A 17,054-nucleotide genomic window follows, 5' to 3' on the forward strand; every position below is an offset into this window, starting at 1 on the left:
CAGGGGTGTAGTCACTGGAGCCGAGGGAGGGGTGTGTGTGTGTGTGGGGGGGGGGGGGGGGGGGGGGGGTTTAAAAAGATTGATGATTAAATTGAAAGCTTGCTGAAGTGCCATAGTAATAGCTTTGAATGACCACAAGCCTGTGTCACTGGAACAAGGGGGCACGTCGAGGTTGAAAGAAGGAAGGAGGAAATAAACGGCTGTCGAAATAGACAAAGATACAGCTTTAAAAATTAAATACACACATATAGGTATATTTTTTATGAAATAATCTTTATTTCCAACTGCTTTAGCTTGTTGCTCTCTCTCTCTCTCTCTCTCTCTCCCTCTCTCTTTGGGCCCCTTTTGTAATTGACGAGGTACGACATACAGTAACAACTGTATGAAGAGGGAAATGCATGGTACATATTTGGTATATTGTGAATATAGACTTTTACTCACAATACACCAGACGGAGGGGTACATTATTAAATGCAGTTCCCCGTGATTCAGGTGGAAAGACTTTTAGCATCAAACGTCTCTTTGTTTCAAACATCTTCCTTCTTTTTTCATCCTCTTTGATACTGTAGCACCTGTAGCCATTGACTTAAGGCTTAACTGTTAGTGCTCCTCTCATGTGTCTGGTTTCTATATGCTTCAGACACTTGTAGAGCATCAGTCTGTGTGATTATTGTATCTTCGGTACTGTATTTGCCTTCACTCTTGTTAGATTAGACTGTTTTTTAGCGGTACTATGTCCTTGCAGATGTTTATTGTTGTTTTTCTTTTAATGCAGATTTACTCGCGGTACTTCCTTCCCCCTCGCGCTTTACTGTTCATTTCATCACGACTTTGACTCACAGAGCTGTAGAACATTTGTGTACACAAAAAAAGCAGTAATATAACTCTTGTACAGTATATTTCAGACACACATGCGGTCCGGTGTGTATGACTTTACACAGTTTCTTTATGTTTTCACAATATTTGCTAGGCTCTTAGGTTCTGTTTTAGGATGCACAGTATCCAGCTAATGTGAGCCAAATGAAGGATAACTTTTCATGTAGCAAGGAAAGGAAAAAATAAAAAAAAGAACCAGTCCTTTTGCCATTTAGCTTGGCCTCTGTGGTCTGAGAGATTATCTAGTACAGTACGCATGGAGTCCTTCATTTGAGTGGTTGTTTTTCTTTCTTCACTTGGCACCAGTGGTTGGTAATTGTACTTTTTCTAGTGCAAATACAGTATGATGTGTGGTAGTACTATGCACAGGTGAGTTTCAGTTCCCCTCATGTTCATTCGGCTTCAGGTAAAGATTGTACCGTCGTTGTTCTACGTCACTTTCAAAGCATAGCTCGTTTAGAGGCAGTCGTCGTCTTGTGTTGAATTTGATTTACACGGTTGATTTCTTGAGGATGAATGAATATCAATAATCTCTCAAATTTCTTACATGTAGTAGACTCGGATTGCCAAAAAGAAAAAAAAAGTATTTTTGTAGAAAGTCTTAGAAGAGGCAAACATTGTTGGCAATAGACGGTTTTAGAAAAAAAAAAGGTGCACTGTTTTAAAGGTTGCACATTTTGTATTTGTGTTTTATTCTTTTTTTTATGGAGGGATAGAAATTGTAGTGAGATATTCACCTACTCTTCTGGTCATGAAAGTAAATGATGTACGTGTCATCTGAAGACCTAAGCTTCCAACAAACACGATGCTTCTGGGCATAGTATCATTTTTTGAAATGATGATTCACAAATTTCAGGTAGCAACATCTTTTCCAAACAGACCAATCACACTTTCAAATGAAACCCGACTAGGCCTGAAAAGTTTGAAACCGAGACGTCATTTTGATTTCAGTCAGGACGAATCAAGTGTACTGTACTTTGCACAGTTCTTGGAAAGTAGAAACTCCCAAGAAATAAAGTAGAGGTGACGGCGGCGCTTCTGATTAGAGGGCTATAAATAAAACACGTGAGTGAGGAAGATGAGAAGTGCCTTTCGTCATTGTGATGAGCTCGTCTTCTCCTCGTTGGTGATGGTGCCACCACCACCTTACGCTGTGCCCCGTGGTTCACACATTTGCCGTTTATCAAAGACTAAAGGGTAACTGGCAAATGAGCGTAGTTGTTTTGTGCGATTGTGTGTGTTAGAGCAAATCTGAGCATGTTAAAGATTTTAGTTGTGCCTCTTTGTTGTTACATCTATAGTTGTTACATATTCCTTCTTTCTATGGTGGGGGCTGTACAGTAGCTTGGTGCTCTATCTGACTGCACCAAAGCTAGATTTCTTTGGTGTGTGTGTATTTTTTTTTTTTTTTTTTTTAATTTGTCTGGTATATGTTTTTGAGAAATCTCAGATAAGATAGAAATGTGAACCGTACACATCCGTGGCCCAGCCCAGTTGTTTGAAGCTCACTTGATAAGCTCTCAAGTCAATGCATGCAGCATTTCTCAGTGTTTTATATTCAGTCAGTTCCTCTCTGAACAGGCGACCTGGTTGAGTCCTCCGCCACTGCTGACGCAGCCATTATCCAGTTTGTTGGACCAACACTTTTGTGACTGCACTTTTTTATTTCTGACGCCCAACAACCATAAACTCACAGACAGTGGTGAAGCTCAGTTGTCTCTCGTGTTTTTAGTTGGTACTTTTAAGGTCTTTCCATACGCTATATCGGGAGTGATCAACATGATATTGGAGTATACAGTGTACAAGTATATGCTTTTGTTGTTTTTTGCGGTCAACAGCTGTCATGTAATTCTGATGCTTTTTGACTGATTGCAATGTTTTTATTACAGAGTTAGTTTCACTATATGGACTGTACTCTGTAATACTTATCAAGCCAACTGTAAGGAGAGCTGCTGGCTCATTATGCAATTTGTGTCCACACAGCAAAATTGTCCAACTTAAGATGAATAACATTGCTTCTCCTAAAGGCTCAGTTCCCCCAAATTACAGAAATATGTGTTTTCTCTTACTACTAGTGATATTTAGACATGCAGATAGTTGAGATTTTGAGAAATCTTTTTAGTCCCTAAAGAACGGTTCACAGTGAGGTCTGTGTGTTATCCAGAGTAACCAAAACATTGTTTCTGAAAACACACAATAATGCTGTTGAGTATTTCAATGAAAGTGAAACTAAATGCATGGCTAGGCACTGCTAGGTGTACAGTAAATGAAAACTTTTTATGAACATGTCTGGGGAAATCATGCCGACGGGTTTCAGTTTCTCCTAAAACAGGTTGTTTAGTTTCAAAGACTTCTTCAACCAGCTGGTTCTGCTTCCATTTAAGCAATTTGCTCAAAGTCTTTGGTTGCTTGAAGGAGAAATAGAAATGTAGAGCTGGGTCGCTTGTTAAGATTAACATTTTTTTTTACAGTGCAGCTAAACACTTTAATCTGCCATATATGCCATGTTAATCACAAATGTTTAATAGCTAGAAGCAATGCAACTTTTGTAGCAATGAAACCCGGTCAGGCGGTGAGACGGGCAGAAGATGGAGGCTTTATTGCGCTTTGACTTCGAGTTGAGACTCTTGAGCCCACTTTTGGTAGTTATTCTGAAGCGCAGAGCTTTCATCCTGCTCAGCTCGTAGATATGCATTTGTGTCGGAGCTTCTCGAGAAACATTTTTCTATAACGAATTGATCGTTCAAGGAATTCAATATTTTTTCATCGGCTTTGGTACACTGTAAATGATATTTCTTGAAATGGCCTGGCACACCAAGCACATCTTTCACGGACTACAAAGAAACACATATATTTGGTGTCTATTAAAGTTTGAAGAATGAGAGACATAATAGAGAATAAATATTTTGAAATATATACTTAGATATCTATATTTTTGGATGATGTAATTCTGATTTGGACTGTGCTTGAAACGAATCAGAAAGAACGTGAGCTCTTTGAGACTTGCTCCGCGGCTGCGTTGTGCTCGAGCAGTTATTGGAAACGCAAGCATTTTTACTCACCAGCTGCAGTGAGCTTTCATCATGATCAGCAACACACTTTGTGCTCGCAGTTGATCGACTTACATGTAATCTATTAAGCATGATTATCAGGTGCGTTCAGAGGAAGAAGCAAGCTCGTGTACATGTGTTAATATTTACAGAGCTGAGTCTATTTGTTAAACGCAGTCTTGGCTGCTTTGCATTTTATTAAATAGTGATTTTTTTTTCTTTTTTTTCTTGAACATGAGAATCTGTTTTGTCATTTGGAAGATTCTTTTTTTTTTGTGAATAGATGGAGTGTTAAAAAAGGTGCACCACAGAAGATCCACTTCCAGTAGGATGCGGCCACAGAGATGCACCGCGGCGTGGACACCGACGCTGTAACAAAGTGAACTTCTCACCACGGCCTCGTCCTTCGGTAGATCTCTGTGGGCGCTGAAAGTCAAAGAACAACCTGTAAAAAGGTGCAAGAGTAGTTTGTGATCACTCCTTTGCGCAGGTCTTTGTACATGGAACAATGATGGCATTAGAAAGTGTTCTTTTATGGTGCCTGAGTATGTTTTTGTTTTTTATTTGGCTTTTTAAAAAAGCTAATAGATGTCAGTCCAAGTGTTGGTTAGTTTTTTGTTTGTTTGTTTATATCTGTTAATGATAACCTTACAGAGCCTATAAAGAAAAAAATAAGCTAGCTTGAATTTTTTCCTCCGTACAGAAAAAAAGAAAAAATACAAATGTTTACAATATGTAAATAACCAAATAGTAAATATGCGTTTGAGAATCAATCTGTCTGTCCCTCAAAGTGGCTGTAATAGATTGATTTATATTTCTTTATTTCTTCTGTCATTTTAAACTTGAAAATGTTATGACTGCTTTGTTCTGTTTTTTTTTGTTTTTGTTTTCTGTTTCGGTTTGTTCATCTTTTTTTATTTTGATTCATGAGAACAGTGCTCCCTCAATTTCAAAATAATAGCTCAACAAGATACATTTTTTCTTAATACGTACTCATTGTCATTCTTTACCTGCTGAGTAGTTTCCTTACACTGAGCCTTGTTTGTGCACGACTGAGTCCTTTGCTTTTATAATATGTACAGTACGGTGGATCGATGGTAGACGGCATCACTCTGGTGAGGACTCGGTTCAAATAATTTATATGTGGTGATGATACCCACATTTTGTGAATAACAGTCAAAACACACCACTTATCGAACATGCTTGAGTACAGTTTTATTACATTAACCGAGTCGGAAATTCCGGAATAACTATCAAGAGGCATCCGACGCTTGATTTGCACTACAAAACGAATGACACTCACATTAAAATGGTCGGTTAAACTCATTTTTTAGACCAGATTTTACCCATGATAGTTTCAGCTTGTGGGATTTCCATTTAAAAACGTTATGACATTAACAGCTGCACTTTCATTTCCCCTTTGTCTGCCTGTATCCAATCTTCTCAAACCATCACTTCTCAGTCTAGACCTGAAAGGTTGCCATTTGTTTGATTCTCCTGATGTGAATGTTGTCGTACGTTTCTCTGGTGTACAGTAGTTCATATTCAAGACCCAACTCTGAACGTTGGAGACCAGATTGGCAGTGATCCTTTTCGCAAGCGGCCTGGGCAACATTACAGATCAGCAGCAATTTAAAACCCCGGTATCAACATTTTTACACTAATAACAAGGCGACGTCTTGTCTGCTTTGCTCTGCCATGTTGCCCAAAACGTTGACTAATGTATCCCTGCCTCAGCAGCAACAGATACACGGTTCTTAACGCATAGTTAACAATAATCGCTTTCTTTCAAAAACAATGAATGGAAATGAATGGGGCAGTCAGATAAAGCTACTCTACACCAAAGTGCAATTGAACTCAGAGGGAGCACTGTCGTTTCAGCCAGTAGAGGCCTATTGGTTGAGGTGTGCCCGACCCCTATGCACGAAAAGATGCTCCTCCTTCTTCTCTTCTCATGTGTTACCCTCCCTCCCGTTGGTCTGCCTTTATTCAGATACAACATTTCGTTCTTTCTCTCTCGTGTACAGCTTGCTTCAGAGTTGCGTTTGTCCTCAGACAGGTACTCTTTCATCTGTACGGTTCTTTCTTTAGGCTGATGCAATGATTTTAAAAGACAATAAAAGATATATAAAATGACGATTGCTGCTGTCTGCCTTTTTATTTCCTCGGTTCATAATGGCGAGCCAATCATCAACTTTCACATACTCGTCTGTTCTTGTCCTAGTTATATTCTTCATAACTTTACTGGGCTTTAAAATGAAACGCTCACTGAAATGTGTTTTTATTGATTTGGGTACACAAACATATTGTACAAAACTTGAAATGTATTGCTATATGAATGTCAGTCGTTTACGGGACCATTCTCAAAACGCCAGGCTTTGTTTTGCCGTGAGCTTCAAACAGAAAGATTCATTCTCTTTCCTTTGTTCAGTTTGGGTTGGTTCACTCAAATTAAAGGCACCATTGACCACTAACGGCACTATGGAACAATGTTTTTGGAAGTGGGTCTCCATTTTGTTGGTATTGTGCACACTCTGCTGACAATAATGGCCAAACACACACAACAATGCACCAATGAAGACTGACAGCAAGACAACACGGATGTAGACATCAAGGGATTTCACTTCTCTTTGTACATTTTCTATGAGGAAGGGACTGCATTCAAACCATTTGCAAGAATTCAAGGATGCACAGAATGCATTTTAGTGAGAAACCTACACATGGTATCAAGAAAATCTACATATTCGCTACCATTAAATTAGGGTGGCGACATAAACTTATAGAAGTAATTCAAAACCTAGAAATTATTTGAAGGCCAGATACCACAAGAGGGAAGTGAGAAAATATTGTTTGTGACTTTCATACATTATAACACACATATCCACACACTGTAGGAGAATATGGCAAAAAGTACAAATAGCAGAGATGAAGTACTGTACTGTACCAGCTCAGTTATATATGCAACACTACAAGCCAAAACACAGGAAGCAGAGTGAATCATGCAGTCGTCCTGTCAGCGTTTTTTGTCTCTTATCCAGGTTTTAGAGGGCAGCTGGGAGAGATCATGTGAGAGTCACCAGGTAAAAACCTTTCACAATGTTCAAGGGTTTGTGATGTTTTGCTGCAGTGTGTTCTCGTGACTCTTGAGTAAGACCTATGGACTGAACAACAGAGCTGAGACACACAACGGCTTTATAATTAGCCAGATGTGTACAAGTCATGCCAAGAATACAACTCCATAAAACAAGAAAAACACTTTAAAGTTCATCACACAATGACACCTACAAGTATTTTCAATTTTCTCGTTCTCTTCTATCTGTGCCAGAACATTTATAATATTAAGAAAGCTTTAAAGGAACTTTTTGAACCCTGTATACAGAACATGACAGTCGTGATTTTAACTTTCGGTGTATTTGCAGAATACACTTTATCCAGTTTATTAGGTATTATAGGAGTATTTTAAGTAATACAACTCGTAGCATATAGTAGTGTAAAGCTAAAACATGTTGTGAAATGATTAAGCATTCTGTGATAAAAATCAATAAGTCATGTTTAATAACGTTTTTACCCCGTTTTTCAATTTGCCAGTGCATTCCCAGATTTGTGAAACCCATTTTTGTATTTTCTACCACGTGGGTCATCTCTGGAAGACATAAAATAAGGTTGAAAGCTGACAAAACACACAAATCTCATGACTTTATGGTTCCTCAAACCAGCAGCAGCGAGGTCTGTCTGCAAGGACTCTCTTCTGGTTACAAGTGACGTGGCCTTGATCATATGGTCGTCGGCCAATCACAAAATAGGTAGCCTCCACGAGGAAGTGTCGGTGGTGTATTTAAAGTTGCACGGTACAGTGTTCTCCGTATGTTGTCGGGTAGCGTTGTTTTAGTGTTTGTCAAACCAAAGGCCCGTACTGCAGGTGAAGATGAAGGCCCCGCTGCTGCTGCTGCTGCTGCTGACCGTTGTGTTGACTGTTGAGCTCGGTGGTTGCGCTCTCTCCTCTTTATGTTCACAGCCTCCATCAAAGTGGTGCTCGTCCCTGGACTCAGCGATCCAGTGCGGGGTAAGATTCAGGACGCTGGTTTGTTATCTTATCTCCTTAAAATGCTCTTTGTGAGTACCGTGTCGTGTGTCTGTTAACATCACGGGACACCCCACATATACAAGCTAGTTCCGGGTTTAAAAGTTGAACTAAGTTACCGTTAAAACTTGTATTATATAATGTTATTGTTAGCTTAGCTTAGTTTGACGGGAGATGGATAACGGACTAAATGAGGAAGGTTATCGTGACTTTGTAGGCTTTGGAACAATTGAGGAAGTAAAAAAATATATTTAAAACTCCCTTTGTTAGTTACATTCACAATAGTCTCTCTCTCTCTCTCTCTCTCTCTCTCTCTCTCTCTCTCTCTCTCTCTCTCTCTCTCTCTCTCTCTCTCTCTCTCTCTATACACACACACACTCACTCAAAAGAATCACAGACGCTGATCACACAGAAGTGAACCGTCTCACTCCCTTGTGCAGGTTCTGAAGCAGTGCCTTGAGTCTAACTTCACCAGGTCCCGTCAGAAGACCACAGATCCAGTGGAGGTGGCGCTTTACTATGAGAGTCTGTGTCCCGGCTGCAGAATGTTTCTCACTGAGATGCTCTTCCCCACCTGGGTGATGCTGAATGAAATCATGTCAGTTACTCTGGTGCCCTACGGCAATGCACAGGTAAGCAGTGAATAAAGCTCTATGGAAAACGCCATGGGGTCAAGGAAAGATGTGAAGGAGAGTTCATGAGGAGTTAGGAAAAGACAACCGTGGTGCTTGGAGAATCCGACTACACCACAAGGAAGTTCCAGTGTTTCCTATGCTAAAGGAGCTAATATAGGAAGCATTGAAGCACCTCTCCTTAGCATTTAGAGAATTCGAACATCTCTTATCATGGCGGCCACTTGGATACTTCCGGGTCATTCCACTCAGTTAGGAACCCTCCTAAGCAAAGAGGACTATTCGGCCGCAGCCCTGGTGTTTGTTTTCTTGTTTAACTTGTGAATCTGTTGCTTTTATTGCATCCCAGGAGAAACCCGACGGACAGAAGTATGTTTTTGAGTGCCAGCATGGAGAACAGGAATGTCTGGGCAACATGATTGAGGTAAAGTTACACATTCCGGATAAGAGATAAAACTGTAGCTAAAATTCAGAACCATGTAATCTGCCTTAATGGGATAAAATAAATACTATTCATCCTTCAGAGAATGAATTACTTTAAATCTGTGTGTTGTGAAAGTGCCATAATTGCCTGGAGAAATGTTCAGTCTTAAATGCCTTAATTGTTTTCTTTCCGAAGTTTTAAATGGAGTCAATGGTTGTGTTCTAGTAGTGTCCCGACGCTGACACTCTGCTGTGATTAATTGATTGCCTCGCTCCTCTCAGACTTGTCTCATGAACATGACGGACATGGCTTACCCGATTATCTTCTGCATGGAATCCTCCACTGACGTCATCAAGGCAGCCGAGAGCGTAAGGGGGTGTGTGTGTGTGTGTGTGTGTGTGTGTGTGTGTGTGTGTGTGTGTGTGTGTGTGTGTGTGTGTGTGTGTGTGTGTGTGTGTGTGTGTGTGTGTGTGTGTGTGTGTGTGTGTGTGTGCCTGTGTGTGTGTGTGCCTGTGTGTGTGTGTGTGTGTGTGTGTGTGTGTGTGTGTGTGTGTGTGTGTGTGTGTGTGTCTCCTTCCTTCTATGCACCATCTTTTCCATCACTGCCACTTCCCCCAACATGTCATTTGTTCCTTGGATGCTGGAGATGATGTGTGTTTATTTCTCTCCGTTGGTGTTTGCAGTGCTCGGAGCTCTACAGCCCCAAGCTGAGCTGGGACAGCGTCATGAGCTGTGTGAAAGGGGATGTGGGAAACCAGCTGATGCATCAGAATGCCTTGAAGACCAAAGCTCTGAACCCCCCCCACCAATATGTTCCCTGGGTGACCATAAATGGGGTAAGGCTCCAGTAGAGTCGGCAGGAAAAAACGATCTGTGGAAAAAGACATAACTAGGAGGCCGCTGCAAACTATAAAGCTTCAAACGTGAATAGGTCTCATCATTCTGCCACTGCCAGTGAGGCTTTTCTTATAAACTGGTGGTGTTTACAGCGATGATATTATATTGTGATTATTTTGACACTTGATCCGCCTTCAAGCTTCTATCTGTAAGTTCAGAGAGCTGTGAAGCTACATCTTTATGTAACTCCACAGCACGACAGATGCTACTGGCTCTCTGCCAAGCCACCTGAAGCCAACTGAAGCTTTATTTTTAACTTTAACTCCAATAAATTAAACGCAGTATTACAGCACATGAATATATCAGGATTGCCCCATGTAAAAGCAGAATATCAGCGTTTCTACAGCTGTATGTACAGTGTACGTCGTAAAACAACATGAAAACCTGACTAAAATGTAATCGTTCTACAAGTTTCAATTGAGATTTTGTTATTTAATCCCCCAGCTGTATTTTAGTTCTCTCTGGTATTCATGAAAATATTCCGACATTATTTCTTAGCCACAAATGTCACACACACACACATGGCCTTTGGGATTCTCATTTTTATTTAATTTGCAGGAGCACACAGAAGAGCTGCAGGACCAGGCCCAGAACTCTCTCTTCACTCTGGTCTGCAGCATGTACAAGGTACAGTTGGTGTCAATCAAGTCTGAATCTTTCATTGACTCTTAGTTATGCACTTTTGTCCTTTTTTTTTTTTAGTACAATTTTACTGTGTGTGTGCGCTATAAAAGCACAAGCGGGTCACCTCTAACAAGGTCTTACATTTTATTTTTCAGGGCCCCAAGATTGCAGCCTGTGGGGGGGGAGCGGAGAGACGCTTCAGAAGCTACTGCCACAATGAGTGACGGAGCAGCGCTGCACATGCTCGCTCCGTTCCAGGTGTGGCCACTAAAATAAGGAACACTGAGGAGTGTCATCTAATATTTTTTTATCTGCTTCTTTAAAGGGAAAAATAATCTCCTCATTTAATAATTCACTGAGTATAAATACAATTTACTTTTTTAAAAAAATGTGTCGTCATTGAAATGTTATCTTCTGAAACCATAAACACTTTTTGTTCCATTTTGACTCAATTATATAGCGTTGTGGTATTTGCAGTGTCTGCTAGTTCTGGTCAAAGAAACTGTTGTCACTGCCCTTTAGATGGCGCCATATCTCATAACCTCATTTAACAGTTTCCTGTTACCAGAGGTAATGGAAAAACAAACAATAACAAACGGATACATGTGCATTGAACTACTGTTTTTAAGCTGTTTACTTAGCACATTCCTTAACTGTGAGCCTTGGTTTTTGATTTAATGTTCAACAACATGTTTTTCATAAAATAGAGAAGCAAACTACACCAAACCATACGTTATATACACACAGTACACACTAATAAAAAAACCACAGATCATAAGTGAAGGCACTAAACAAACATGAGTGATTTCATGAGTCATAACTGACGTACTTTATGCTCTGTATTTGGGTTTTAAAGCTGCGTTTCGTATGGGTGTGCAGCTGAGCGGGCAGGAACATTAGAGTTCACAACATCCCCTGAGAATCGTACTGAATGTTAAACTTGGACTAAAATGCCACTAGAAATAGAAAATCCATCCAAAGTTGAATAAAAGTTCCAGGAGGCAGCAGCAGGGTCTTGCCTAACCAGAAGGTCTGGAGGCACACGTTCCACTGATTGTACAGTCAGATACACACAAATGACGAATGGCCTGTCATGCAGGCGGCTACACCACCTCAATCTAACGAGCAGATCAAATGTATTCCTTCTTTGTGGGTTTAATTAGGTCACAGGCTAAGAGAGGCCACAAAAGAAGGTTAATGCAAACTCCAAATGTGTGCTAAGAATGGGTATTACTGATCTAAGGACCACTGTTGATGAAGAGGCGGGGCAATAGTTCTTTACTGAGTGAGAGCATAAGGAAGTGCTGGTGCCACAGACTCCTTCATATCTGATCTTAAATGGGCGATCTGTATCCTCCTCTCTGGTATGTCCTTCACAGTTGTCTCGTTCCCATGATGCAGTAGCTGAAAGTATGAGGAGAAATAACTCATCAAAGATTTTCAACTTCACTGAGGTAAGGGTAATTAACTAACCTTTAAGAAATACCAAAAATGATAAATTAGAATAGTCGGTTCTTTCTGTCGCCTAAAGAAATCATGTTTTTTTTGCTACGGCTCTTTGATATTTAACTAAAAACTTTATCGACCGTTAGCACATAAGCTATAATACCAAAAACAAGACTGCAGGTTGCTGGTGTGATTGATCTCTTGTTCATTTGGATTCTATAATAATGTGTCTTACCATTGCTACACAGTTGTGAAGAAGATAACTGGAGCTTTGTACATTAGAAAAAGCCCCATCTAATTTAAAGTGCAGGTTAATAGCCTTAATTTACCAGTAATACAGTTTTGTTTGTTTTTTGTCACCGAGATGAGAAATCACTTAATGACAAAGAAACAAATCTTTTGTCACGAGTGAAGTTTGAAGCAAATTAACACTGCTCTGTATGTTAAATGGTCAATAACCCGGAGAGTTTGTTGACAATTGTTTATGGAAAGGTGGGACTCCCAACGAGATGGAGGGATAAGGTCACAGGGTGCAGCGAAAAACAAGCGCTCCTATCTGCTTCAACACTCACTGACGCTAGCAGAGAGATGCCCTGAGAGCTAAATCACAAACACCATCTCGCTGTGAGAACCGTCAATTGTGTCCGAGGTGATCGCGTGTGGGTCTCCGGACCTGAAATCAGATAATCATTCTAAAATGAATGCCCGGCTGGGCTTTTTTACGTGGCTCGTCATATTATCGGCAATAGCACTAAAACAGCCCTGTTTGCAACTACCTTTAGATCGCGGTGAATCTTTTTGCTTTTCATTCTGTCTCCTCAAGAAGTTAAACAAAGGCCAAGCTTGACCTTTTCTAACGCACCTTTTTTTCTGAATAATTTAATTAAAATTTACCTGTGAATCATTCACATAGCAATGAAAAATACATTGTGCTGACACGTGATAAAGCCAATACAAAGCATATTGAGAGAAACCACTGATGTGGTGAAGAGCTGAACTTTGCTCGCTGGCCTGTAGTTTACTGTCTATGGAGCATCTAGATTTCACATCTCTTCATGCCATCACAGTTGTTATTCTCTGTATTGACATTTAGAATGATCCGATCTAATAATGTAACCAAACTTTTTACATGACTGCCGTTTCCTTGGTTGTCTCTGTCGTCCAGAGACAGTGGGACCCTTCGCAGCAGGCCTCCTGCTTCGAGCTACCCTGTGACCCCGACATCAGATGTGCTGTGAACAGGCTCTTCTCAGGTACCCTGCAGCTGCCCAGGCTCTCCTGCAGACCCCCCACTCAGGATGGCCCCCAGTCCGGCCCCTCAGCTCGTAGCATCAAGCCCTCCAGGAGCCTGGGGAGTCTGACCAGCTATATCTCCAAAGCCTTGTGAGTGGATGATGCTCTGTGTTGTTGCTTCTGCAGGTCACTGACAAACGCCTTTTTATCAACACTTTGGAGTCATCTAGATCATTTAACCTACTGAGGATCTGTTCCCAGACGTGTTGGTATACAAAACCTGGAGATTTAATTGTTTTATTTCAAACTAAACTTAATTTAGCAAGCCCACACAATTCCTCTAGAATGTGTATTATTCTTCTAGCTTTTCTTTCTTTACTATGCAGGAATAGTCGCTTACAGTTTGTAAACACGGCATTAAAAAATCTCCCGGCCTCCGTCCCGGCTCAACGTCACCAGAAGTGCACGTCCCCTGACCGCGGTTGCCAGAACATTTTTACCATCTGCAGCTTTGCATAAAAAGAGTGAAAGTCAAATTCAACCCCTGATTCATTCTCGTCTTGGAACGAGCTTTGTCTGCTATATTTGCATTTTTTGAATGCACATTTTAGATGAATAATAAATGATGCGTGGTTAATGACGAAGCAACACCTGTTACTCCAGCATGTTGTGGTCCTGTAAGTCAACACACATTTAGGATAACTTTGCAGCACCCTTCACCAGCTCCGTGTCTTGTAAAGTTGTGAGTATTCAGCAGAGCTTGATGATAATTTTGCTTCATTTAGGTAGAAAACGTGGATTTACTTCTCGAGCATATGATCCAACAAAGAGTCCTGCTTAAGGCGTTGCTCTCCCCTCCGTCACCCTGTTGAATGATTATCAATAGAAAAGATCAGACAAACAAGGCTCTTGTGATTGTTTCCACAGAAACATTCAAGCCGCCGCTACAAATACATCTGTAGCATTTGTGCCTTTCCACACGGTATGTGTGTGTGTGCTTTGTGTGTGCGTGTGCGTACGGGCACTTTGCCCTCTTTTTTCACATGCCGAAGGAACGCAGACAGACCTGTTTTTTTACGTAGGGAGTTGAAGTGCAAGTCAGAGGTGATCATCAGATTTGGCTTTACTTTGGACAAAGACACCGTTGTATCGTTGACGTTTTCTCTTATCTAACGAGCAAACCTTCATCATTGTGATATTAGTCATTTGGAATAGGAGCAGTACATGCCTGCTGAGTTAAATTTGTTTAAAATTGGTCACAGCATGAAACATCTTTTCTGCAGTTGAATTCTTCTGAAAATGTTCGGGTTTTGTTTTTACTCAGATGATAGCCTCCAAAATTCACCAATTTACCAGGCAGGCATTAACTTGAATAGATATAAAAGTGTAGTTTCATTTTATTTTATTCTATTATTCATTGAACCTTTGTTTAACTAGGATAATCCTCTATTAGAACGTGTTCCTGGCCAAGATGGCAGCGTAAAAGTTCCACCACCTAAAACAGAGATTACAGTTAAAACATAAAATAAATTACATTAAAAAAAAAGAAAACGACAGACTTAAAGCAAATTGCATCAAAGACTTTCATTCAGTGCACAAATGATCATCTTCTCGCAAAAAAACAAAGGTATTTATGAGTGGAGATTCGTTCAATCTCCTTATTATTTATGGTAACAATCTGATACACATCATCAGCTGGCTTCTTTGCTTTTGTCAACATTTAGTACAAGCCCAATTCACAGAAGCTGCGTTTTAAATTGCATTCATTTTCTTTTTACTTTCAGTACATACTGCAGCTGTCCTTAAAAGTACCCACTGTTGCATGCAGTATGCATTCAACTGGGACATAATACTTCCTCAAAGCGTTGCACCTTGAACTTTTACCCACTTGCTCATATTTCCGCTGCAGAGAGGATTGTGGGTCAGAATAGCCAGAAAAAATAAAATAAGATTTACATTCTTTTTTTAATTCAAATATTTATTTTTGTATAGCCCAAAATCACAAATCACAAATTTGCCTCAGCGGGCTTTACAATCTGTACTCATGTAACATCCTCAGTGTCAGGACCCTCACATCGGAAACAGGAAAAACTCCCCAAAAAACCCTTTAACGGGGAGAAAAGAGGGAGAGACCTGTGGGAGAGCAACAGAGGAGGGATCCCTCTCCCAGGATGGACAGAAGTGTGATAGATGTCATGTGTACAGAATGAACAACATAGTTACGACACATTCAATGATAGAAAAAAGGTTTTTAATGTGGTTTTCAACTAGTCATTTTTGAATGATGTCACATAGACTATCTAGGATGTTAACTGGAATCTGGCGTATCTAATAATGGTAACATTCATTGAATGAGGGCACACTGAATGAGGGCATTTCTGGTTACTTGTGCCCTCTTTTATAAGAGGTGGAAACCTCCCTCTGCTTGGCCTCTCAGGTGATAGGTCTCTCCACTTGGGTCGCTCCTGGACAACTTGATCTTTGGGTCCTTTACCCTGCTGTTGGCGAGGAATCGTGAATTTGGGCCTTCTACGTGTTTTTATGCTGACATCGGGGGGAGGTGGCTTACTGGGGGTATTGGATATTCCAGCTGGATCTTGAGGTGCTGTTTTTTGGGGAGGAATTGTTCTCTGCAGGCGTGTTCCTGGTGTCTTCTTGACATCATCAATGGGTCCTTTTATGCCGACATCGGGGGGAGGAGGTGCAGGCTCCGTTTCTCTTTTAACCAGTGGAGAAGGTAAACTGCCTTCTCTACACTGTGGTGGAGGCCTGCTCCTGGCCTTTTCTGGCACCCCCCCCATGCCCATTGGTAACTCTTTCCTGGATTTAGGGGACACATCCTTACCAGATACCGGGTTACCTCTGGTTTCCTTCGGTGGAGTAGGTGGTAAAACAGGAATGTGCTTTACTTCTGGTACTGGGATAGGTATTCTTCTCGCTGACTTACGGGGGGTATTGGATATTCCAGCTGGATCTTGAGGTGCTGTTTTTTGGGGAGGAATTGTTCTCTGCGGGCGTGTTCCTGGTGTCTTCTTGACATTATCAATGGGTCCTTTTATGCCGACATCGGGGGGAGGAGGTTCAGGCTTCCCTTCTACTTTCTCATTCTTAGTAGAAGACTCAAAATCAGAGAAGATCGAATCCAGGATCCCCTCTATCTCGGCCTGAGATGGAACTTGTGGTGATGTCTCAATGGTGGTGAGTGGAGACTCTGTGGTTCTCAGGAACATATTCTCCCACATCTCTTGGAAGAGGAAAACAACGCTGGGATCATCTTCAGGTTGAGAGTTTCTGAAACTGTTAAGATCCGACAAATACTGCATTACAAAGTTTGGGATGTCGGCAGGTTGTGAGAAGAGTGTAGCTCTGTAAATACACTCCACCAAGCTCTTCTGTCCACATGAATACAAACTCTGGGATTTCATCTTTAAGTCTTTTTTCCTCGTCAACACTGTGTTAAGTTGTCGTGTCTATGAAAGCAGTCTTTCCTACTGATAGGGAATGACAGAATGAGAATTCTGATTCAAAGAATCTATGACATCACAGAATTCTATGACATCGCATTTGTTTTGGCCCTTTTTTCTTCTTCTTGTAAAGTTTCCATCTCTGACTGTAAACATTTGAACTGATACTTATAAATGACATATATCATTTTCAGTACAAGCAACTAATTTGCTGCTGTACATTTAAACATTTAAACACTCACAGCACGCTCCACCTTTTAGCGACTTCTCGCTTAATCCAACAGTTGCTCAGTTCTGCTAACCTTAATTACCGTACTTTAGCTTAGC

General features: G+C 40.8%; 2 protein-coding genes across 2 annotated transcripts in view; both read left to right on the forward strand.

Moving 5' to 3' along the window:
• The first annotated feature begins 7,747 nt into the window (after positions 1 to 7,747).
• On the forward strand, positions 7,748 to 11,039 carry ifi30a (IFI30 lysosomal thiol reductase a). The gene is made up of 7 exons (XM_079173324.1): positions 7,748 to 7,989; positions 8,448 to 8,639; positions 8,989 to 9,063; positions 9,345 to 9,431; positions 9,747 to 9,899; positions 10,519 to 10,587; positions 10,740 to 11,039. The coding sequence occupies exons 1-7, from the start codon at positions 7,852 to 7,854 to the stop codon at positions 10,806 to 10,808; spliced, it is 783 nt and encodes a 260-aa protein (XP_079029450.1). The 5' UTR covers positions 7,748 to 7,851; the 3' UTR covers positions 10,809 to 11,039.
• Positions 11,040 to 13,350: 2,311 nt separating this feature from the next.
• pde4ca (phosphodiesterase 4C, cAMP-specific a) overlaps positions 13,351 to 17,054 on the forward strand; it is a 47,287-nt gene continuing 43,583 nt past the window's right edge. The window contains exon 1 of the mRNA XM_079173323.1: positions 13,351 to 13,413. The gene's annotated coding sequence lies outside the window, so the exon portion shown is untranslated. The remainder of the gene's footprint in view (positions 13,414 to 17,054) is intronic.

This window comes from Pholis gunnellus (assembly GCF_910591455.1).
Source record: "Pholis gunnellus genome assembly, chromosome: 14".
Lineage (NCBI taxonomy): Eukaryota > Metazoa > Chordata > Actinopteri > Perciformes > Pholidae > Pholis > Pholis gunnellus.